Genomic DNA, 22691 nt, shown 5'->3' on the forward strand with positions numbered 1-22691 from the left:
CAGGTCCCGTTCCAATGGCCGCAAGAAGGACTCTTGCGGGAACAAGCACCCTCCACAGAAAGACGCAAACTTGGCCTCGCAGCCGACGGACGCTCACCAACCACATCGTCCCTCTCCCGAAGAACCAGACACCCCAGGCGACGCCTCCAACGAGAACGCGACGCGCTAGGCGCCACCGCCAGCCAACCCGAGACGGGTTTTGGGTTTTCACCCGGGGTCTGGGACGGGGGTGAAGAGGAGAGCCCTCAACGGCGCCTCCAGGGGAGAACACAACGCGCACACGCGCCGTCGCCGTCATGGCCGAAGGACCGGCCAAGGGTTTCCCCAGGGCTCGAACCTGAGCACCCGCACCCCGCCAGCACCGGATCTGGCGACCAGAGTCGCAGAAGGGCACGACCGGAGTGGAGGAGAGAGCAGGGGAGGAGGGCGCCTGACCTTGAGATCTGGGGTAGAGGGAATCCGCACCGCGACCACCCGCTGTATCCTCGCTGCCCGGGCAGCCGAGGATGCCGGCCACCACTTCCTGCGCGTGCCGCCAGTCGCGGAGGCAGCGCCGCCTCATCGTCCGGGGCCGCTGCCCCGGCTTCCAGGTCCTTCGCGGGGCACGAAGCAACGCATCACCTCACCGCCACCTTCATCGACGACCCACCAGGCTTGCCCGTCGATCCCCTCAGGTGGCGGCGTTGAGGGGCTGGGATTGAGGGGGTGGCGGCGCGGGGGAAACCCTAGTCGCCCCCGAGTCGCCCTCGGGAGGACGACGTGAGGGCGGGGGGAGGAGCGATCTCAAAGTGTTCAATGCACGTCCCAACAGCTTGCATACTTAGAATTCAGTATCATAGTTCCTATCGATTGATGTTATTATTGGCCTAAGAAACTTGGTTCTCTTTCGCAAATCAATCGACCGACAGTAGCATGACCAATATTCATGGTACTGATGCATTATGTCAATGTTTTATCCCGGTTTTTGTGGGAATTCAGTAGCATAGTCTGCTGTGTTGTTTCCAACCAGTTAATGCACGCATATTTATGTTGATCTAACAATTAATGGTGCTTGCATTCTTGGAATATTTGCACTGCATCACCTATGTTTTCAGCATAAAAGTCTGAAACTGGGATTACGTATGCAAATTGTTTATTGGATATACAATACTTCCTCTAGGGCTGTTTCTGGCAGTATTATTTTTATTTAAGTTTTTTCATGAAAAAGAGAAGAAAATAAATTCTCTGAGTAGTCCGTCCCGCACACCTTTCGATACTGCTTGGACTCCAGTCCAAGGACTTGGCCCCTGCTTTACATTCAAAGGAGAAGAAAAAGAAAAAGAAAAGGAGGAAGAATCTGACAGTAAAATCTTTATTCTTCAAGTAGCTCCAGCCTCAAGCAAAGAAGCAGCCAGCTACAGATGCCTTGGCTAAAACTAAAGCAACCCCTGCACTGCACTGCATACCAGCAAGTCCTTCAACCCCTGCAACCTCATCATATCATAGATCTGCACACAAGGTTAAGCTACTATCAATCAAAACCACTAATATGCATGATTCTTCTGTTAGATATATTATTTTTCTCATCTTAATTGCTTGATGTTTCTCTTCTTTCCAAAAGAACAATTATTTTAGTTATGCATCTACTAACAATGTTTCTTCAGGCAGGCACGGACATAACTGTCTCTTGCGCTCTTCTGGTATAAGTAACTACTAGGTGCCATCCGGAGGTGCAGATCGATCGATGGGTTAGATTTCTGGTTTGCTGGGCCTCCATTGAAATACTAGTCGTCATGCCTCGAAAGGTATTAATTTGTTTGCCTACACGCAATTCTTCTGGTGGTATGTTATATATGTCAGAGATTCTTGTCTTAGTTGATTCTTGAGTAAAAATTGTTACTTTCTTCTATTATTACATTCAAGAATTAATTACGTGTTCATTAGCTCCATGGATCAACCAAGATGGCAACATCACACACACACACACACACACACACATACACACACACACACACAGAGACACAGAGAGATAGAGGATGCGATTCTTGCTGAAATCAATTAACCCTGTAAAATTTCAGGCTTAATATTATTACTGGAGCTAGGAGCCTAGTTAGAAGGGGACGGACCAGTGCCCATCCTTTCCTTCTAACACTGACCACCAAATCAAAACATCACTGCTGCTCTGTCCGACTAACACTGGCCCCACGCATGCAGTTTAGTTAATTACTAATGTCCATCCGAATAATAACACAAGGCCTTTTTCGTATACATGTTTCTACTGCTAATCAACTAACTGTTATAAACTAATGCAGAGGATTTTTCCGAATACTATCAAAGAAGCCGTGCAAGAGATAATCCCCTATTTGGAGGATACGAGCAATGCTGCACACAAGGCCATCTATTTTGATGGATGGAATGGGCTGGCTGCTTCGGCGGTGCTTAGAGCTATAGTTGAAGACCCTCCGCAATCTCTGCTCAAGAAACTCAACAAGATCATTCACGTCGATTGCTCGATGTGGAAAAGCCGAAGAGAGCTCCAGAGGACAATTGCACAAGAACTGAAGCTTCCTCATCGGATAATTGATCTTATTGATAGGCAAGATGAAGAAGATGATTTCAAAGGGATTGATGAAGCCTCCAGAGCTGAGATACGATTGGTTGGGGCAGAGATTAATTGGGCCCTAAAAGAGCACATGTGTTTAGTGGTCTTTCACAATGGGAGTGACAAGACAATTGAACTGAATGATCTGGGCATTCCCCAAACTTGGGATCAATGGTCTGCTCTTCGTAGTAAAGTATTGTGGACATTTAGAGGAAGGCTTCGTCTTGACTCAGAAATTAGCGGAAAGGTCGATAATTCACATCTTTTTCTCTATGATGAGTACAGTACTCAAGGGTGGAATTATTTGCTGCAAAATGAGGCTGGAGAAATTGCTGGGTGCGCAGATAAGCTTGGTGTAGCAGCTACTGAGTGTTGCTTGTATCTCTTGTCATTAAATTCTCAAGGAGGCAATATCATGGACTATGACTGGGCCACACATGCTTCTAACTATTGGGTATGTGATGGGATTATACAAGGAGGTCAGGGTGATGAAGCATGGGAGGTTGCAGCTGCTATGCATCAAAACATAAATATAGGGGATTATTCATCGTTGCCCTCTTTTGGCCATAAACTGGAGACTCCTCTGAAACGATGGATATTATCCAAGGGCAGATCTAATGCACTGCCCTCTTTTGGTAGTAAACTGAAGACTCCTCCTAAACGGTGGATATTGGCCAAGGACAACTCTGTTGTGCCTCCAGAGTCAACATCATTTTTCTTTGCAAGTGATTCTGCTTCTTTATTAAGATCCTTACCTAATGACATGTTTCATCAATCAGAGAATCTTCATGTGCTCAAATTATGCCATTGCATCTTCAGTTTTTCCTCTCCTCCTTTTCGTCTTTGCCACAACTTGAGATTCCTTGGATTAGATGGCTGCAAGGACCAGCGAGCAGAAGAAGATGAGGAGCAAGATATGGATTTTTTGAAGAGCCTATGGGTGATAGACATACACAATACAGACTGGCATCTGCCTTCATCACCAGAGATAATAAAGCAGATGGCTGCAAACATTAGGGAAGTACATATAAAGAATGGAAGGTTTTGGCACATCATTTCTGCATTGGGACAACCACAAAATCTTCACAAGCTTCGAGTTATTGACCCTACATGCTGCTCTTTGGAGACAGGCTTGCCCAGCTTGTCAGGTGCAACTAGCCTCAAGACACTGGTTCTAGATGGTTGTGTTGGTTTGGAGCATGTTGAAGGACTCCCTCCATCACTTGAATCATTCAGCTTAGATGCAAGACCAAGAAAAGATGATTTCAAGGAAGCCAAAATAAGCCGCATCTCCTTGGCTGGTTGTGCAAGATTGTCTGAATTCACACTGAGGGGATCACTTCCAAGCCTTGAGGAGTTGGACCTCTCAGCCACAAGAGTTAAGACACTTGACCTCACAACTCAGGTGGTGCAGGTCCCGTGTCTCCAACGAGTCATGCTATTGGGATGTGAGCAACTTCGTGCTATTCTATGGCCAAAAGAGGGTCTGCCAACACTGAGAGTGCTGCATATTGATTCCTCAGTCTGTCCCGTTCAAACAAAACTGCATGATGTGTATGTTACTATGATGGACATAAGGTTTTCTCAGTCCTTGGTATTACAGAGCAGTGCTCGATTCTGTTGGAAGAGCAATAGGTTCCATCTAAATCTTTGTGTCCCTTGTAACGCCAATGTTAAAGGACAAAGCTACATGAAGGAGAAGATGGTCCCCGGTAATAGTGGGCAAATAATAGGTCCTTCTCAACCAAAGTCATTATCCTCCAATACTTGCAGCACCTACATGGATGTCTCTGTTGGCAACATAATTGTTGATCACGACTACAACAATGGAATGCAGTTTCAGCCGTCAGGCTGCCATGTTGCGATTGGTAAGGGAATTAGCAATGCTAACGTGGAGAGTGAAGAAGCAATCAAGGCAATCATCTTTGTGATGAACAATGTTGAGTCGCTGCATGTGCATGACAATTCTTCCATCACCACTGTCATCCCTGAACATATGATGTCCATAGAAAGTAATGTACTTACATGGAGTCATCTGAAATCTTGTCACGTGGTGAGATGCCCAAAGATGCATACGGTCTTCAATATTGTCTGTGGATACTACGAATTTAAAGAACTAGTAAACTTTTGGGCAGCTGATCTCCCGATGGCCCATTGCATTTGGAGCAAACAAATGGCGTGGGATTTTGAAGATGATGCTTCCTTTGCAAAACTAAAGAGCATGCACCTATTCTCTTGCCCGAGGCTCACATTTGTCCTCCAGTGGTCCAGGTTATACATCTTGAGTAGCCTGGAGACCCTCCACATCACCTTCTGTGGTGATCTAAGGCAGGTGTTCCCCGTGGAGCCAGAGATTCTGAAAAGAATAGCTAGATACCATAAAGGCGTACTGGAACTGCCAAACTTGAAGCATATCTACCTGCATCAGCTCTTCAAGCTGCAACATATATGTGAAGCCAAGATGTTTGCTCCCAAGCTTGAGACCATCAGGGTCAGGGGATGCTGGGGTTTGAGGCGGCTCCCGGCCGTCAGCCCAAACAGCCGTCCAGTTGTGGACTGCGAGAAGGACTGGTGGGAGAAGTTGGAGTGGGACGGGCTGGAGGCTGGCCATGACCCTTCCCTCTTCGAGGCACGTCACTCGGCGTACTACAAGGAGCGCTTGCCTAGAGTCTCGGTTCTATGGTGAGCCGACCAGACACCATTCAGGTACACACACACAATCCCGTTCTCTCTTATTTTCGATATTGTTTCATGCCTCTATCATAATATATGGATGGTACTCACACAATAGAGACTCTGGGTGATTACGTACTCTGTTACGTAGGATCTAAATAACTACAGATAAATTGTACACACATATATTTAGAGCAGCAAATTGCTAGCTTCATCAATTCTGCTTGTATAAATTAGTTGTATCAATCATGATTACCTGTGTTGTACAGGTTTTGTTGCAAGACGACGATGAACCCTTTGCTGCTGTCGACTGCTTGTGTTGCCGCAATGTTTCAGGTCCTTGCTTCCCAGATTGTGGTTGTGTGTTTTCCCAAGAATAAATGGGCGCTGGTTTGATGTTGTGTGTGCGCGCGCGCCTCTGCTTATTTATTTTCCGATGAGGAATGATGCGATGTAACATCTGTGTGTGAACCGGTTGGTTTGTGGTTATGTTTTTTTTTTCTTGTAGTAAGAAGTTGTTGTGGGTGTGGTGTGTCCACCACGGTCACACAACCCCATTGGTTGGTGTGATGAGAGTGCTGCTTGCCAAAGACAGACTGTGAAACAACAAATCTAATTCGCGTGTGATTGAGTGTGTTTTTCTTGATGTAATCAACCAAGAATTTGTTTATTTGGTTTCATCGTTCAGCACCATGCATGTGCTTTGCTGGAGTACGCATTGGGAGGTTTTAGTTGCCAAGTCTCATAGCTGCAACCAAGAACTGATGACATGCATTTTCATAGCCATGCATGGTAGGAGTGTAGCAGATCCTAAGTAGTTTTGCTTCTAAAAGCCTTGGCCATTCGCATTGTACGTAGTATCCTCTCAACAAAGAAAACATGTCAGGTATCCGGCAAGTGGATTATTCGTTTCTTGGCCGTGTAGCTATTGTGGTTTCCTGCGCAGAAAAGGTCTCCCTACGACAACTAGATAGTGAGTTCACCGCTATTTTAGTTATCAGAGCAGGGACCCAATATTGTATTGCATTATATATGTTGCCTCTCAGTCTCAAGCAAAGGATTGAAGTTGTGAATTTACGTTCATTTTGGCTCTGCTTCCTGGACAGCACCAACACTAGCAGTTTCGGGAACATATATTTTGCTCTCCTCTCATTCTGTTTCTGTCATCATGTTCCATAAATACACGCCGTTGATGATTATTTCCGTCATCATGTCACAACCAGACCAGCAGCTGGCCAATTTGGTAAAAAATACACTGTTATTTATTTTTGAAATAGAGAACTGCAGGAACAGTAAACTTGGTTTGTACAAGTGAGAGATGAGGAGGATATATAAAGCCAGTTGCAATCTTTCGGGCTGAGAGGATTAACATGGTGTATACATTGTGGAACAGTAGTATGTTGTTATCAGAGAGAACCTGACTGACTTGTATCAACATCATCATGTATACCTGTATCCTCTGTGGATTGACATGTACATTGACTAGTAGGTAAAAGTATATCTGACAGTCGCCCGTTCCGGTCGTATTTCTCTCTCTAGATATGGAGTGATGGCAGGCATAGGAATGGTATGTTGAGGTTAGTCTTGTGAAACTAATGTTGCAGTTGTTGTTTGTTGTAGACTGAGCATGTCTGTTTTATTTATTTGGGTTTCGTTCGGCATCTCAATAAGAACATGTCTGTTTTAGTCTATGAGTTGTTTCTTTTCTTTCTTGTGAGCTATAAATAAATGTCAAATATTATCAACCTAAGCACAGCACTTGTTTACTCCTCTGTCCCATATTAACCGACAGATAAATGGGAATCGGCATTAGCATAGTCTGATCTGATGTAGTACAATAGTTCCAAATAAACACTTTGAATTTGGCGGTTAGCTTTGGTGGTCTGTGCCATGCTGTGCTGTGTAGGTTTTTGGTGGTGCAAGATGATGGCATCGTCTTGCTGCTTTTGACTGCTGCCGCAACGGTTCGAGTCGGTGTCTGTTTCCCAAGATTTTGCTTGTGGGTTTTGACCTGAAGAATAAACAGGAGCTAGCTTGGTGTGCGCACATGCTTAGGTAACCGAGGTTGGTTTCTACGTATTTTGTTTAGTTAGCCATGGTTATGTTTGTAGTGTAATAACCAAATCTGAGAGCTGCAACTGTAAACTAGCTTGTGGCTTGAGAGCAGGAGCCATCATTTGTGTGCTAGCTAGCTTTGAAATCTGCAGTCTTGTCAGTGTGATGCATCCCGTGGTTTAATTTTGTTACTGAAATTGCTGACGGCTCCATTTTTTGTCCCTTTTTTGTCCAAAGGAGAAAAAAATGGAAATAAATATATGCTGCCCTTTCCGGAACCCGACACTCTGACCAGATCAAGAAAGACAAGCGTCAGGCAGATTTTCGTCTTGTCACTTGAGGAACCCTAGGACCGCCCCCTCAAATCGGGCCGAGCCTGCAACCCGCACGCCGCCGCAGCACCCCGGATCAGATCAGGGCGGTGCGCGGATCTGGCGCCGCACCGGGAGCAGCAGGGACGCCGGGAAAGGGCGCCTCGCCGGTAGCCAACGACGCGCCGCCGCGCATGGAGGAGCAGGCCACGCAAACGCCATGGCCGGGCGCCGCCTCACCCTTGAATCTAAGGGGAAAACGCCTCGCTGCGAGAGAGAGCGGTCGCGGCACGGGCTTAGCCCAGTCGCCTCCTCGGGCGACGACGAGGGGGGGATGGTGGGGAGGGGCTTGAGGTGGCCGGCGCCCCCCGCGCGTGTAGCCCGTGAGAGCGACGCGGGGGTCAGGCTGGGCAGGTAACGTGATTGGAGGGCCAGCTGCTGAAACCTGCGCTCAGCATCCTCGTTAATCTGACCTGTTGAAATACTACTGTCAGGAACACAAAACAAAATATGCCCACCTGTTAATGATGGTGCGATGCAACCACAAGCACAGCAAAAACAACAACAGATTGGTCGTTGGTCGTTCACAAGATGAAGATTGTACTCCCTCCGTCCGAAAAAGCTTGTCCCAAACTTGTTTCTCAAATGGATGAATCTAGCACTAACTTGGTGCTAGATACATCCATTTGAGGACAAGTTTTTTCGGACGAAGAAAGTACAAGCAAACAGAAATAAAGCGCACGCCAGGCATGAACATAACTAACACCGGCGTTCTTCTTCTGGTATAACTAGCTAGGTGCCAACTGCAAATTGATTCATCTGGAGGTGCATATCGATTGATGGGTTAGATTTCGAGAGCTTCCTGCCTTTGCCGGGTCTTCTTGTCTTTCTGCAACCGCATCAGGCGTGCCAGCCTGCCCATTTAGGTACTAGCAAAACTGTTTTCCGCTACATATATTTCTCATCTTAATTGCCTGCAGTTTCTTTTCTTTCCAAAAGAAGCAAGAACATAACTAATACCTACGCTCTTCGGGAGGTGCAGATCCATCGATGGGTTAGATTTCTGGAGATTCGTGTCTCTGCAAGGCCTTCACTCCAATATTAGTCATCATGCCTCGAGTGGTATGGTATATTTTCTAACAATGCATGTAGAGTACTAGAATTACTTTTACGTTATACTTCCTCCGACAAGTAGACGATGCAATTCTTGCTGAAATTAATTAGCCCTTTAAATCTTCAGGCCTAAAATTGTACAAGGGGACGTACCCTTCCTTCTCCAACAGCCATCAGCTTAACTAATTTCGTCGGTCATTCCACTGCCCGCCTTCCTTTCTCTAGCACCTCACGGATACATAAACACTGAAACTGTATGGCTGTGGCTTGTTGGGAGCGTGTTTGCCGTTTAATTAATTCTTCTCGATTCTAATCATAACAAGAAAAAAGTAGCTAGGTGCACCTTTTGCATATATATACGTTACTAGACGAAAACTGCTAAAGTGAGCGACCTCAACTCATTGTCATCAACTTATTATGCAGAGGATTTATGCGGACACCATCCAAAGAGCGGTTAGAGATATAATCCCTTATCTAGAGGATACAAGCAGTACTGCACACAAGGCCATCTATTTTGATGGAACGGGTGGGCTGGCTGCTTCGGCGTTGCTTAGAGCCATAGCCCAAGACCCTCCACCATCTCTGCTGAAGAAATTCGACAAGATCATCCACGTCGATTGCTCGAGGTGGAAAAGCCGAAGAGCGCTCCAGAGGACCATCGCACAAGAACTCAAGCTTCCTCGATGGGTAATGGATATTTTTGATAGGCAAGATGAAGAAGATGATTTCATAGGGGTAGATGAAAGCTCAAGAGCTGAGCTACAATATGTTGGGGCAGAGATTCATCGGGCCACAAGAGAACACAAATGCTTGGTGCTCTTCCATAATGGGAGCGATAACACAATAGACTTGGATGATTTTGGCATTCGTCTGTCGGCAAGGTTCGGTACGACTCAAGTATTGTGGACCTTCAGGGGCAGGCTTCGGCTCATCCCACTAATTACTGAGAAGGTGGATGATTCCCATCTTTTTCTTTTTGATACATACAGTGTTCAGGGGTGGAATTTTTTGCTTGAAATAGAGGCTGCAGAAATTGCTGGGTACAAAGATAAGCTTGGTGAAGCAGCTACTGAGTGTTGCTTGTATCTGTTGTCATTAAATTCTCAAGGAGGCAATATCATGGACTATGACTGGGCCACCCATGCTTCTAACTATTGGGTCTGTGATGGGATTATACAAGGAGGTCAGGGTGATGAAGCTTGGGAGGTTGCAGCTGATCTGCATCAACACATAAACACAGAGGATTATTCATCTAATGCACTGCCCACTTTTGGCACAGAACTGAAGACACCTCTGAAACGGTGGATATTGTCCAAGGACAGCTCTCTTGTGCATCCAGAATCAACATCATTTTTCCTCGCAAGAGAGTCTCATCCATTGTTAAGACCCTTACCTAATGACATGTTTCATCAATCGGACAAACTTCGTGTGCTCAAGTTATGCCACTGTACCTTCAGTTTTTCCTCTCCTCCTTTTCGTCTTTGCCACAAGTTGAGATTCCTTGGATTAGATGGCTGCAAGGACCAGCGAGCAGAAGAAGATGAGGAGCAAGATATGGATTTTTTGAAGAGCCTATGGGTGATAGACATACACAATACAGACTGGCATCTGCCTTCATCACCAGAGATAATAAAGCAGATGGCTGCAAACATTAGGGAAGTACATATAAAGAATGGAATGTTTTGGCACATCATTTTTGCATTGGGACAGCCACAAAATCTTCACAAGCTTCGAGTTATTGACCCTACATGCTGCTCTTTGGAGACAGGTTTGCCCAGCTTGTCAAGTTCAACTAGCCTCAAGACTCTGGTTCTAGATGGTTGTGTGGTTTGAAAGTTATAGAAGGACTCCCTCCATCCCTTGAATCATTCAGCTTAGATGCCAGACCAAAAAAGGATGGTTACAAGGAAGCCAAAATAAGTCGCATCTCCATGGCTGGCTGTGCAAGATTGTCTGACTTCACACTGCGTGGATCACTTCCGAACCTTGAGGAGCTATACCTCTTAGGCACAAGAGTCAAGACACTTGACCTCACAACTCGGGTGGTGCAGGTCCCACGTCTTCAATAGATTGTTCTGTTGGGATGTATGCAGCTCCATGCCATTTTATGGCCAGAAGAGGTTCTGCCAACACTGACAGTGTTGCACATTGATTCCTCGGTCTATCATGTTCAAGCAAAACTACATGAAGTATATGTTACTATAATGGACATAAGGTTTTTTCAGTCCTTGGTACTACAAAGCAATGCTCGATTCTGTTGGAAGAGCGATAGGTTCCATCTAAATCTTTGTGTCCCTTGTACCACCAATGTTAAGCGACAAAGCTATATGAAGGAGAAGATGGGCCCTGGTGCTAGTGGGAAAATAATGGGTCCTCCTCAACCAAAGTCATTAAACCCCAATACTTGCAGCACCTACATTGATGTCTCTGTTGGCAACATAATTATTGATGACGACTACAATAATGGAATGCAGTTTCAGCCATCGGGCTGCCATGTGGAGATTGGTACGGGAGTTAGCAACGCTAGCGTGGAGAGTGTAGAAGCAATCAATGCTATCATGTTTGCAATGAATGAATCCGAGTCGCTGCATGTTCATGACAATTCTTCCATCGCCACTGTCATCCCTGAACACATGATGTCTAGAGTTGGGATGGATCTTGACTGGGAACATCTAAAACATTGTCATGTGGTGAGATGCCCCAAGATGCACACAGTTTTCACGACTAATTATGATGGCCATCCCTTTAAAGAAATAGAGAGTTTTTGGGCGGCTGATCTACCGATGTCACACTGCATTTGGAGCAAAGGAAGGATCTGGAGTGGCACGGAAACTCGTTGCTTTGCCAAACTGCGAAGCATACACCTGTACTCTTGCCCAAGGCTCGCATTTGTGCTTCCGTTATTGTGGGGTATTCAAGGGTCATATTTACAGAACTTAGAAAGTCTCCACATTGTCAATTGTGGTGATCTAAAGACGGTGTTCCCTGTCCATTCGGGCCTCGGAGAACGTGTACTTAAGTTCCTGAGCCTGAAGCACATCCATCTGTATGAGCTCCATAAGTTGCAACATATATGTGAGGTGAAGATGCATGCTCCCAAGCTCGAGAGGGTATGGCTGAGGGGCTGCTGGGATCTCAGGCGCCTCCCCGCCGTCAGCCAAGATAGCCGTCGCCTCGTCGTGGACTGTGAGCAGGACTGGTGGGAGAAGCTGGAGTGGGACGGGCTGGAGGCTGGGCACGACCCATGCCTCTTCGAGCGACGCCACCCGTCGCATTACAAGAAGCCCTTGCCCAGAGTTTCTGTGCTTCGGTGAAGTGACCGTTCTATTACTATCCAGGTACGTGCGTTCTTCATTGTTTTGCATCTTGCTTCGTGTAGGTGTGAGTGTAATAATAAATGGATGATATATAGTTGGTGATATGTTGTGTAGGTTTGAGGCATGCTGGCAAAAGACCTTGCTATGACAGTGGCGGTGGACGCCTTCTTGCAACGGTGGACGTGTGTTTGCTTGCTGAAGAACAAATCGGTGCTAGCTTGCTTGATGCCGCACCTGCATGCATGCATGCTTAATCATCTCTTTGTGTGTGTCTCCACTCCACTCTCGAGTCCCGGGAGAGTGAGACGACTTAATATGTACTCCCTGAAGGAAATATGCCCTAGAGGCAATAATAAAGTTATTATTTATTTCCTTATATCATGATAAATGTTTATTATTCATGCTAGAATTGTATTAATCGGAAACATAATACATGTGTGAATACATAGACAAACAGAGTGTCACTAGTATGCCTCTACTTGACTAGCTCGTTAATCAAAGATGGTTATGTTTCCTAACCATGGACAAAGAGTTGTCATTTGATTAACGGGATCACATCATTAGTTGAATGATCTGATTGACATGACCCATTCCATTAGCTTAGCACCCGATCGTTTAGTATGTTGCTATTGCTTTGTTCATGACTTATACATGTTCCTATGACTATAAGATTATGCAACTCCCGTTTGCCGGAGGAACACTTTGTGTGCTACCAAACGTCACAACGTAAATGGGTGATTATAAAGGTGCTCTACAGGTGTCTCCAAAGGTACATGTTGGGTTGGCGTATTTCGAGATTAGGATTTGTCACTCCGATTGTCGGAGAGGTATCTCTGGGCCCTCTCGGTAATACACATCACATAAGCCTTGCAAGCATTGCAACTAATGAGTTAGTTGTGAGATGATGTATTACGGAACGAGTAAAGAGACTTGCCGGTAACGAGATTGAGCTAGGTATGGGATACCGACGATCGAATCTCGGGCAAGTAACATACCGATGACAAAGGGAACAACGTATGTTGTTATGCGGTCTGACCGATAAAAGATCTTCGTAGAATATGTAGGAGCCAATATGAGCATCCAGGTTCCGCTATTGGTTATTGACCAGAGAACGTCTAACTTGTTTTTGCAGGGCATGTTGTGATGTGATATGGTCAAGACATGATGCTAAATTTTATTGTATGAGATGATCATGTTTTGTAACCGAGTTATCGGCAACTGGCAGGAGCCATATGGTTGTCGCTTTATTGTATGCAATGCAATCGCGCTGTAATGCTTTACTTTATCACTAAGCGGTAGCGATAGTCGTGGAAGCATAAGATTGGCGAGACGACAACGATGCTACGATGGAGATCAAGGTGTCGCGCCGGTGACGATGGTGATCACGACGGTGCTTCGGAGATGGAGATCACAAGCACAAGATGATGATGGCCATATCATATCACTTATATTGATTGCATTTGATGTTTATCTTTCATGCATCTTATCTTGCTTTGATTGACGGTAGCATTATAAGATGATCTCTCACTAATTATCAAGAAGTGTTCTCCCTGAGTATGCACCATTGCGAAAGTTCTTCGTGCTGAGACACCACGTGATGATCGGGTGTGATAGGCTCTACGTTCAAATACAACGGGTGCAAAACAGTTGCACACGCGGAATACTCAGGTTATACTTGACGAGCCAAGCATATACAGATATGGCCTCGGAACACGGAGACCGAAAGGTCGAGCGTGAATCATATAGTAGATATGATCAACATAGCGATGTTCACCAATGAAACTACTCCATCTCACGTGATGATCGGACATGGTTTAGTTGATTTGGATCACGTAATCACTTAGAGGATTAGAGGGATGTCTATCTAAGTGGGAGTTCTTAAGTAATATGATTCAATTGAACTTAAATTTATCATGAACTTAGTCCTGGTAGTATTTTGCAAATTATGTTATAGATCAATAGCTCGCGTTGTTGCTTCCCTGTGTTTATTTTGATATGTTCCTAGAGAAAATTGTGTTGAATGATGTTAGTAGCAATGGTGCGGATTGGATCCGTGATCTGAGGTTTATCCTCATTGCTGCATAGAAGAATTATGTCCTTGATGCACCGCTAGGTGACAGACCTATTGCAGGAGCAGATGCAGACGTTATGAACGTTTGGCTAGATCAATATGATGACTACTTGATAGTTTAGTGCACCATACTTAAATGGCTTAGAATCGGGACTTCAAAGACGTTTTGAACGTCATGGACCATACGAGATGTTCCAGGAGTTGAAGTTAATATTTCAAGCAAATACCCGAGTTGAGAGATATGAAGTCTCCAACAAGTTCTATAGCTAAAAGATGGAGGAGAATCGCTCAACTAGTGAGCATGTGCTCAGATTGTCTGGGTACTACAATCGCTTGAATCAAGTGGGAGTTAATCTTCCAGATAAGATAGTGATTGACAGAATTCTCTAATCACCATCACCAAGTTAGTAGAACTTCGTGATGAACTATAATATGCAAGGGATAACGGAAACGATTCCCAAGATCTTCGTAATGCGGAAATTGACGAAGGTAGAAATCGAGAAAAACATCAAGTGTTGATGGTAGACAAGACCACTAGTTTGAAGAAAAGGGCAAAGGGAAGAAGGGGAACTTCAAGAAGAACAGTAAGCAAGTTGCTGTTCAAGTGAAGAAGTCCAAGTCTGGTCCTAAGCCTGAGACTAAGTGTTTCTACTGCAAAGGGACTGGTCACTGGAAGCGGAACTACCCCAAGTGATTGACAGATAAGAAGGATGGCAAAGTGAACATAAGTATATTTGATATACATGTTATTGATGTGTACTTTACTAGTGTTTATAGCAACCCCTCAGTATTTGATACTAGTTCAGTTGCTAAGATTAGTAACTCGAAACAGGAGTTGCAGAATAAACAGAGACTAGTTAAGGGTGAAGTGACGATGTGTGTTGGAAGTGATTCCAAGATTGATATGATCATCATCGCACACTCCCTATACTTTCGGGATTAGTGTTGAACCTGAATAAGTGTTATTTGGTGTTTGCATTGAGCATGAATATGATTTGATCATGTTTATTGTAATACGGTTATTCATTTAAGTAAGAGAATAAATTGTTGTTCTATTTACATGAATAAAACCTTATATGGTTACACACCCATTGAAAATAGTTCGTTGGATCTCGATCGTAGTGATACACATAATCATAATATTGAAACCAAAAGATGCAAAGTTAATAATGATAGTGCAACTTATTTGTGGCACTGCTGTTTAGGTCATATTGGTGTAAAGCGCATGAAGAAACTCCATGCTGATGGGCTTTTGGAATCACTTGATTATGAATCAGTTGATGCTTGCGAACCATGCCTCATGGGCAAGATGACTAAGACTCCGTTCTTCGAAACAATGGATTGGAAATCATACATACTGATGTATGTGGTCCAATGAATATTGAGACTCGCGACAGGTATCATTATTTTCTGATCTTCACAGATGATTTGAGCAGATATGAGTATATCTACTTGATGAAACATAAGTCTGAAACATTTGAAAAGTTCAAAGAATTTCAGAGTGAAGTGGAAAATCATCGTAACAAGAAAATAAAGTTTCTACGATCTGATCGTGGAGAAAGAGTATTTGAGTTATGAGTTTGGTCTTCAGTTAAAACAATGTGAAATAGTTTCACTACTCACGCCACCTGGAACACCACAGCATAATGGTGTGTCCGAACGTCATAACCGTACTTTATTAGATATGGTGCGACCTATGATGTCTCTTACCGATTTACCACTATCGTTTTGGGGTTATGCATTAAAAAAAGCTGCATTCAGGTTTAAAAGGGCACCATCTAAGTCCGTTGAGATGACACAATCTGAACTGTGGTTTGGCAAGAAACCAAAGTTGTCGTTTCTTAAAGTTTGGGATTGTGATGCTTATATGAAAAAGTTTCATCCTGATAAGCTCAAACCCAAATCGGAGAAATATGTCTTCATAGATATCCAAAGGAGACTATTGGGTACACCTTCTATCACAGATCCGAAGGCAAGACATTCGTTGCTAAGAATGGATCCTTTCTAGAGAAGGAGTTTCTCTCGAAAGAAGTGGGTGGGAGGAAAGTAGAAAACTTGATAAGGTAATTGTACCATCTCCCTTATTGGAAAGTAGTTCATCACAGAAATCTGTTCTTGTGACTACTACACCAATTAGTGACGAAGCTAATGATGATGATCATGTAACTTCAGATCAAGTTACTACCGAATCTCGTAGGTAAACCAGAGTGAGATCCGCAACAGAGTGGTACGGTAATCCTGTTCTGGAAGTCATGTTACTAGACCATGACGAACTTGCAAACTATGAAGAAGCGATGGTGAGCCCAGATTCCGCAAAATGGCTTGAGGCCATGAAATCTGAGATGGGATCCATGTATGAGCACAAAGTATGGACTTTGGTTAACTTGCCCGATGATCGGCAAGCCATAGAAAATAAATGGATCTTCAAGAGGAAGACGGACGCTGATAGTAGTGTTACTATCTACAAAGCTAGAATTGTCGCAAAAGGTTTTCGACAAAGTTCAAGGTGTTGACTACGACGAGATTTTCTCACTCGTATCAATGCTTAAAAGTCTGTCCAAATCATGTTAGCAATTGCCGCATTTTATGAAATCTGGCAAATGGATTTCTTAAAGAAAGAGTTGTATATGATGCAACCAGAAGGTTTTGTCAATCCTAAAGGTGCTAACAAAATAAGCAAGCTCCAGCGATCCATCTATGGACTGGTGCAAGCATCTCGGAGTTGGAATAAACGCTTTGATAGTATGATCAAAGCATATAGATTTATACAGACTTGCGGTGAAGTCTGTATTTACAAGAAAGTGAGTGGGAGCACTACAACATTTCTGATAAGTATATATGAATGACATATTGTTGATCGGAAATAATGTAGAATTATTCCGCAAAGCATAAAGGAGTGTTTGAAAGGAGTTTTTCAAAGAAAGACCTCGGTAAAGCTGCTTACATATTGAGCATTAAGATCTATAGAGATAGATCAAGACGCTTGATAAGTTTTTTTTCAATGAGTACATACCTTGACAAGATTTTGAAGTAGTTCAAAATGGAACAGTCATAGAAAGGGTTCTTACCTGTGTTACAAGGTATGAAATTGAGTAAGACTCAAAGCCCGACCACGGCAGAAGATAGAAAGAGAATGAAAGTCATTCCCTATGCCTCAGCCATAGGTTTTATAAAGTATGCCATGCTGTGTACCAGATCTATTGTATACCCTACACTGATTTTGGCAAGGGAGTACAATAATGATCTAGGAGTAGATCACTGGACAGCGGTCAAAATTATCCTTAGTGGAATAAGGATATGTTTCTCGATTATGGAGGTGACAAAAGGTTCGTCGTAAAGAGTTACATCGATGCAAGTTTTGACACTGATCTAGATAACTTTAAGTCTCAATCTGGATACATATTGAAAGTGGGAGCAATTAGCTAGAGTAGCTCCGTGCAGAGCATTGTTGACATAGATATTTGCAAAATACATACGGATCCGAATATGGCAGACCCGTTGACTAAAATACTCTCACAAGCAAAACATGATCACACCTTAGTACTCTTTGGGTGTTAATCACATAGCGATGTGAACTAGATTACTGAATCTAGTAAACCCTTTGGGTGTTGGTCACATGGTGATGTGAACTATGGGTGTTAATCACATGATGATGTGAACTATCGATGTTAATCACATGGTGATGTGATCTAGATTATTGACTCTAGTGCAAGTGGGAGACTGAAGGAAATATGCCCTAGAGGCAATAATAAAGTTATTATTTATTTCCTTATATCATGATAAAAGTTTATTATTCATGCTAGAATTGTATTAACCGGAAACATAATACATGTGTGAATACATAGACAAACAGAATGTCACTAGTATGCCTCTACTTGACTAGCTCGTTAATCAAAGATGGTTATGTTTCCTAACCATGGACAAAGAGTTGTCATTTGATTAATGGGATCACATCATTGGTTGAATGATCTGATTGACATACTTTTTGCGGTGTGTTTGCCGAGATCCGATGAATTGTGGGTTTATGATCAAGATTATCTATGAACAATATTTGATTCTTCTCTGTATTCTTATATGTATGATTTGATATCTTTGCAAGTCTCTTCGAATTATCGGTTTAGTTTGGCCTACTAGATTGATCTTTCTTGTAATGGGAGAAGTGCTTAGCTACTATGGTGGCTATCAATGTCATCTTCTTATTTTTCATACTAGATGTCTTCCCTAGTTTTTGTTCCTTCTCATGCTGCTAACTGAACCTAACTTCAGGGCCTCACCTTATCACTGGAAACGGAGTGGGATTTAAGCCAGATATTCTGGACACGGATATAATGGAAAAGGTTCTTGAGGTAAGGGATCACACTGGAGTTATTGTCCTTTTGTTTCAGACTGCCCATCCGAGCACCGGTTCGTCGGCGCTGTTCGAAGCTTTGAGAAATGAGGCTGAAGCTATGCAACTAGTGGCAGTGGACTAACATAGAACCATAGATAGAATGCATACCTGGCAACGGCGATGACCATGCTATGCATATAGCCGCTGGGATCGCGGAAGGTGGTGGCGACATTACATGATGACTTCGATTTGCTGGTGCTTCTCAAGTACCGGTCTCGAGCTCCGGGGTGAAAACCTAAGGTCAGATCCTGATTGGTTATACAGGGCAATGACGATGTTTTTGTGTCATTACATTGTTGAAGACATTGCTCGGATTTGCTCGGACTTGCTTTCCAGGGTGAAAATCCCATTACCTGACCTTCAACGATTGGATCTGGCGACGGCGGCGCTTGAGTGTCGTCCCCTTCTTGAAGGCGTTGCTATTGGAGAACTTTTTCGTTGTACTTGTGATGCCAAGAATGATTGGTGCGAATACAGTCGTTGTTGTAACTTGTTGTTCATTTTTTTATCACTTTGGAGTTTTTCTTTTTCTTTTTACTCCATCAAGGCATAGCTTGGGTCTTGTATGACTTTGCTACTTGCTGGTGTGATTTTTTTTGAAATAAACCTTAAACTTGTAGTCGAAAGCTAAATCGAACCCCAAACTTCAAATCCCGGAAATCAGCACACCGAACTCTCTGATCCCGGTCTATTTTCAACCATGAGTGAGTTCCCAAACAGGGATTGTTGATATGGCATGTTAAATCAAGGCGTAAATAGTCTTCTCTTCATTAAAACCCGAAGTAACAAAAATGACTCAGGCTGAATCGAACTTGGGACCTGGCTGAGTCGAGCTCATCCCGCTAGCCAAAAATATAGACAACTACGAGTAATATATTAAGAGGTCCGATGTATTTAAGCACACACCGAAGCGTTGAACTTTGAAAACATTTTTTAGGGGCAAACAAATATTCAAAACATAAACAATTTTGGAAATGTCCGAACATTTCATAAAATGGGAGCACTTTTTGAAAATCCTGAATGCTTTAAGAAAACAACTATTTTTTGAAAAAGCAATCAATTTTGAAAAAGCAAACACTTTTTGAAGCATAAATATATTTGAAACCTGAATAAAATTTGAAAGTGCGAACACTTTTTGTAAATTGTAAAACTGGGAACAAATTTTGAGACCTGAACAATGTGTAAAGAAAATGTTTGTGACATCTAAAAAATATCACGAGTTTAGATAAATGTATGTGGCATTTAAGAAAAATTGTACAATGTAAAATAATATTCGTGTGATTCAAAAAAATGTGCTTGTGACATTTAAGAAAAAGTATATGCAATGTACAAAAAGTGTCATACCCTTAAAAGACTATATGTGACAGGTGTTTTAAAAAAGTGTATACAATTTTTAAAATGTGTAACAATGCAAAAAAAATGTTTGTGTAGTTTATGAAATGTTTATTGTCGTTAAAAAAATTATAATGTGTATCTGGAAAAATATTACCGTGTATTCAAAAAAGTATTGGAAACATGTATTTAAAAAATTGTATGTAATGTATTTGAAAAATGTCGAAAGTGTCCCAAACAATATTTATATCTGCTAAAAATGTGCATTGGGTACTGAAAATAATTAGACATGTGTAACAAAGAAAACTAGTTACTGAAAACAATATTTATACTTGCAGCACCTAAATTGATGTCTCTGTTTGCGGTATAATTATGGATCACGACTACAAAAATAGAATGCAGTTTCAACCGTCAGGCCGCCATGTTGAGATTGTTAAGGGAATTAGCAACACTAACATGGTGAGAGAACAAGCAATCAAGGCTATCATCTTTGCAATGGACGAAGCCATGTCATTGCATGTGCATGACAATTCTTCCATCACCACTGTCATCCCTGAACATATGATGACCATAGAAGGGAAGGTGCTTAGATGGCAACATCTGAAATCTTGTCACGTGGTGAGATGCCCCAAGATGCATACAGTCTTCAATACTATCCGGGATTACTACCACTTTCGAGAACTAGTGAACTTTTGGGCGGCTGATCTCCTGATGGCCCATTGCATTTGGAGCAAAGTAATGATGTCGGATTTTGAAGACAACTTTTCCTTTTCAAAACTGCAGAGCGTACACCTGTTCTCCTGCCCGAGGCTCATATTTGTCCTCCCACTGTCACGGTTCTACACATTGAGAAGCTTGGAGACCCTCCACATCGTCTTGTGTGGTGATCTAAGGCAGCTGTTCCCCGTGGAACCAGAGATCCTGACAAGAATAGCTACAGACTACCCTAAAGGTGTACTGGAATTCCCAAACCTGAAGCATATCTACTTGCATCAGCTCTTCAAGCTGCAACACATATGTGAAGCCAAGATGTTTGCTCCCAAGCTTGAGACCATCAGGGTCAGGGGATGCTGGGGTCTTAGGCGCCTCCCGGCTGTCGGTCGAGACAACCGCCCCATCGTGGACTGCGAGAAGGATTGGTGGGAGAAGCTGGAGTGGGATGGGACGGAGGCTGGCCACGACCCTTCCCTCTTTGAGCCTGGCCACTCGGCGTATTACAAGATGCCCCTGGAGAGAGTCTCGGTTCTCCGGTGAACCAACCAGACACTATTCAGGTACACACACTCATGCGTTCTCTCTTGTTTTCAATCTTATTTCATGCTTCTGTCATAGTATATGCATGGTACGTAGACACATAGTAGAGACCTTGTGTGATTAAATACTCAGTTACATACTATCTGGATAGTTGCAGCAAATAAATTGCATAGACACATATGTAGAGCAACAACTAAGTTAATCCCTCTCCCCTCTGTTTGTCAAATTGCTTGATCTTCTTACTTCATCCATTCTGCTTCCATTTAATCAACTGTATCATCATTACCTGTGTTGTGTAGGTTTGGTTGTTGCAACACGATGGAGACGTCTTGCTGCTGTCGACTGCTGCCGTTGCCGCAATGGTTCAGGTGTTTGCTTGCCAAGATTGTGTTGGTGTGTTTTCCCAAGAATAAATTGGTGCTAGTTTGATGCTGCATGTGTGTGCGCACCTGCTTAATTGCTTTCTGGTGAGGTATGATACTATTGTGTATCATCTATGTGTGGTTTGGTTTGGTTTCTGCTATGAGTGTGCTTGTAATAAGGAGGGTTTGATGTGGCTGTGGGTTTGTTGTGTCTACCACTGCCACACAACCCCATTTGGTGTGAGTGTGATGAGAGTGATGCTTGCTTGCGGAAGGCAGTGAAACAAAGTTGTTAATTTGTGTGTGATTGATTCAGCAGCATGTGTTTTGCTTGATGTAATTGTAAAACTGGTGTGGATTGATTTTCATTGCCATACAGAGAGTACATGGGGGATACATATAGCAGGCGTCGTGAGCGATCATGGGATCCTGGCGATCGTGGGCAGGAGCGTGGGACGCTCCTGCGCTGACCCCTGTGCTGACCTGGTCCATCGCCTAACACCCCCCCCCCCCCCGCGGTGTCAGCGGTGAGCTCGACGACGTTGAGACTGGAACGGATGCCGGTGAAGGTTGTGGTTGGGAGCCCCTTGGTGAAGATATCAGCAAACTGCGCGCTGGTGGGAACATGAAGAACCCTCACCTCACCTAACGCTACTTTCTCTCTTACAAAATGTATGTCAATCTCAATATGCTTAGTTTTACGATGCTGAACCGGATTACACGACATGTATACAGTAGAAATGTTGTCGCAATACACGACGGTGGCCTTCTGGATGGGTTGATGAAGTTCACCAAGGAGTTGTCGAAGCCAAACTGTCTCAGCAACAGCATGAGCGATCGAGCGGTATACTCGGCTTCCGTGGAGGACCTGGAGACGGTTAGATGTCGTTTTGACGACCAAGAAATCAAATTATAACCCAAAAAGACACAATATCCGGAAGTAGATCGTCGAGTATCTGGGCAACCTGCCCAGTCTACATCAGAGTAGGCTGTAAGAGAATTAGGAGAAGAGGTGTTAATGAGAAGCCCGTGGTCGAGAGTGCCTTTGAGGTAACGGAGGATGCGTTTGACATGGTTAAAGTGGGAAACGCGGGGATCATGCATGAAAAGGCAGGCTTGTTGCACGGAGTATGCAATCTCAGGACGGGTGAGGGTCATGTATTGTAAGGCTCCAACGATGCTGCGATAGAGGGTGGAATCAGGGTATGGTTCACCGGACGAGGAAAGTTTGG

At 43.6% G+C, this 22691-nt stretch overlaps 3 protein-coding genes across 5 annotated transcripts in view; all 3 read left to right on the top strand.

The window, feature by feature from the left end:
* Positions 1-1397: 1397 nt before the first annotated feature.
* LOC125534925 (uncharacterized) overlaps positions 1398-22691 on the top strand; it is a 63485-nt gene continuing 42191 nt past the window's right edge. The window contains exons 1-4 of one of the 3 annotated variants that reach the window (XM_087542619.1): positions 1398-1498; positions 1644-1784; positions 2292-5287; positions 5524-6042. In XM_087542619.1, the coding sequence (XP_087398745.1) occupies positions 1773-1784; positions 2292-5267 (2988 nt within the window). In that variant the 5' untranslated portion in view covers positions 1398-1498; positions 1644-1772 and the 3' untranslated portion in view covers positions 5268-5287; positions 5524-6042. Of the gene's footprint in view, positions 1499-1643; positions 1785-2291; positions 5288-5523; positions 6043-22691 lie in introns of those variants that run through there. The other 2 variants (XM_087542620.1, XR_007294558.2) reach the window with 2 other exon arrangements.
* Positions 10931-12067, top strand: LOC147982650 (uncharacterized). The gene has a single exon (XM_087539311.1). The coding sequence runs from the start codon at positions 10938-10940 to the stop codon at positions 12045-12047; it is 1110 nt and encodes a 369-aa protein (XP_087395437.1). The 5' UTR covers positions 10931-10937; the 3' UTR covers positions 12048-12067.
* On the top strand, positions 20783-21097 carry LOC147982651 (uncharacterized). The gene has a single exon (XM_087539310.1). It carries the CDS (start codon positions 20873-20875, stop codon positions 21095-21097), a length of 225 nt encoding a protein of 74 aa, XP_087395436.1. The 5' UTR covers positions 20783-20872.

Source organism: Triticum urartu, chromosome 2A, assembly GCF_056163025.1.
Source record: "Triticum urartu cultivar PI428250 chromosome 2A, HENAU_Tu73, whole genome shotgun sequence".
In the NCBI taxonomy this organism is placed as follows: domain Eukaryota; kingdom Viridiplantae; phylum Streptophyta; class Magnoliopsida; order Poales; family Poaceae; genus Triticum; species Triticum urartu.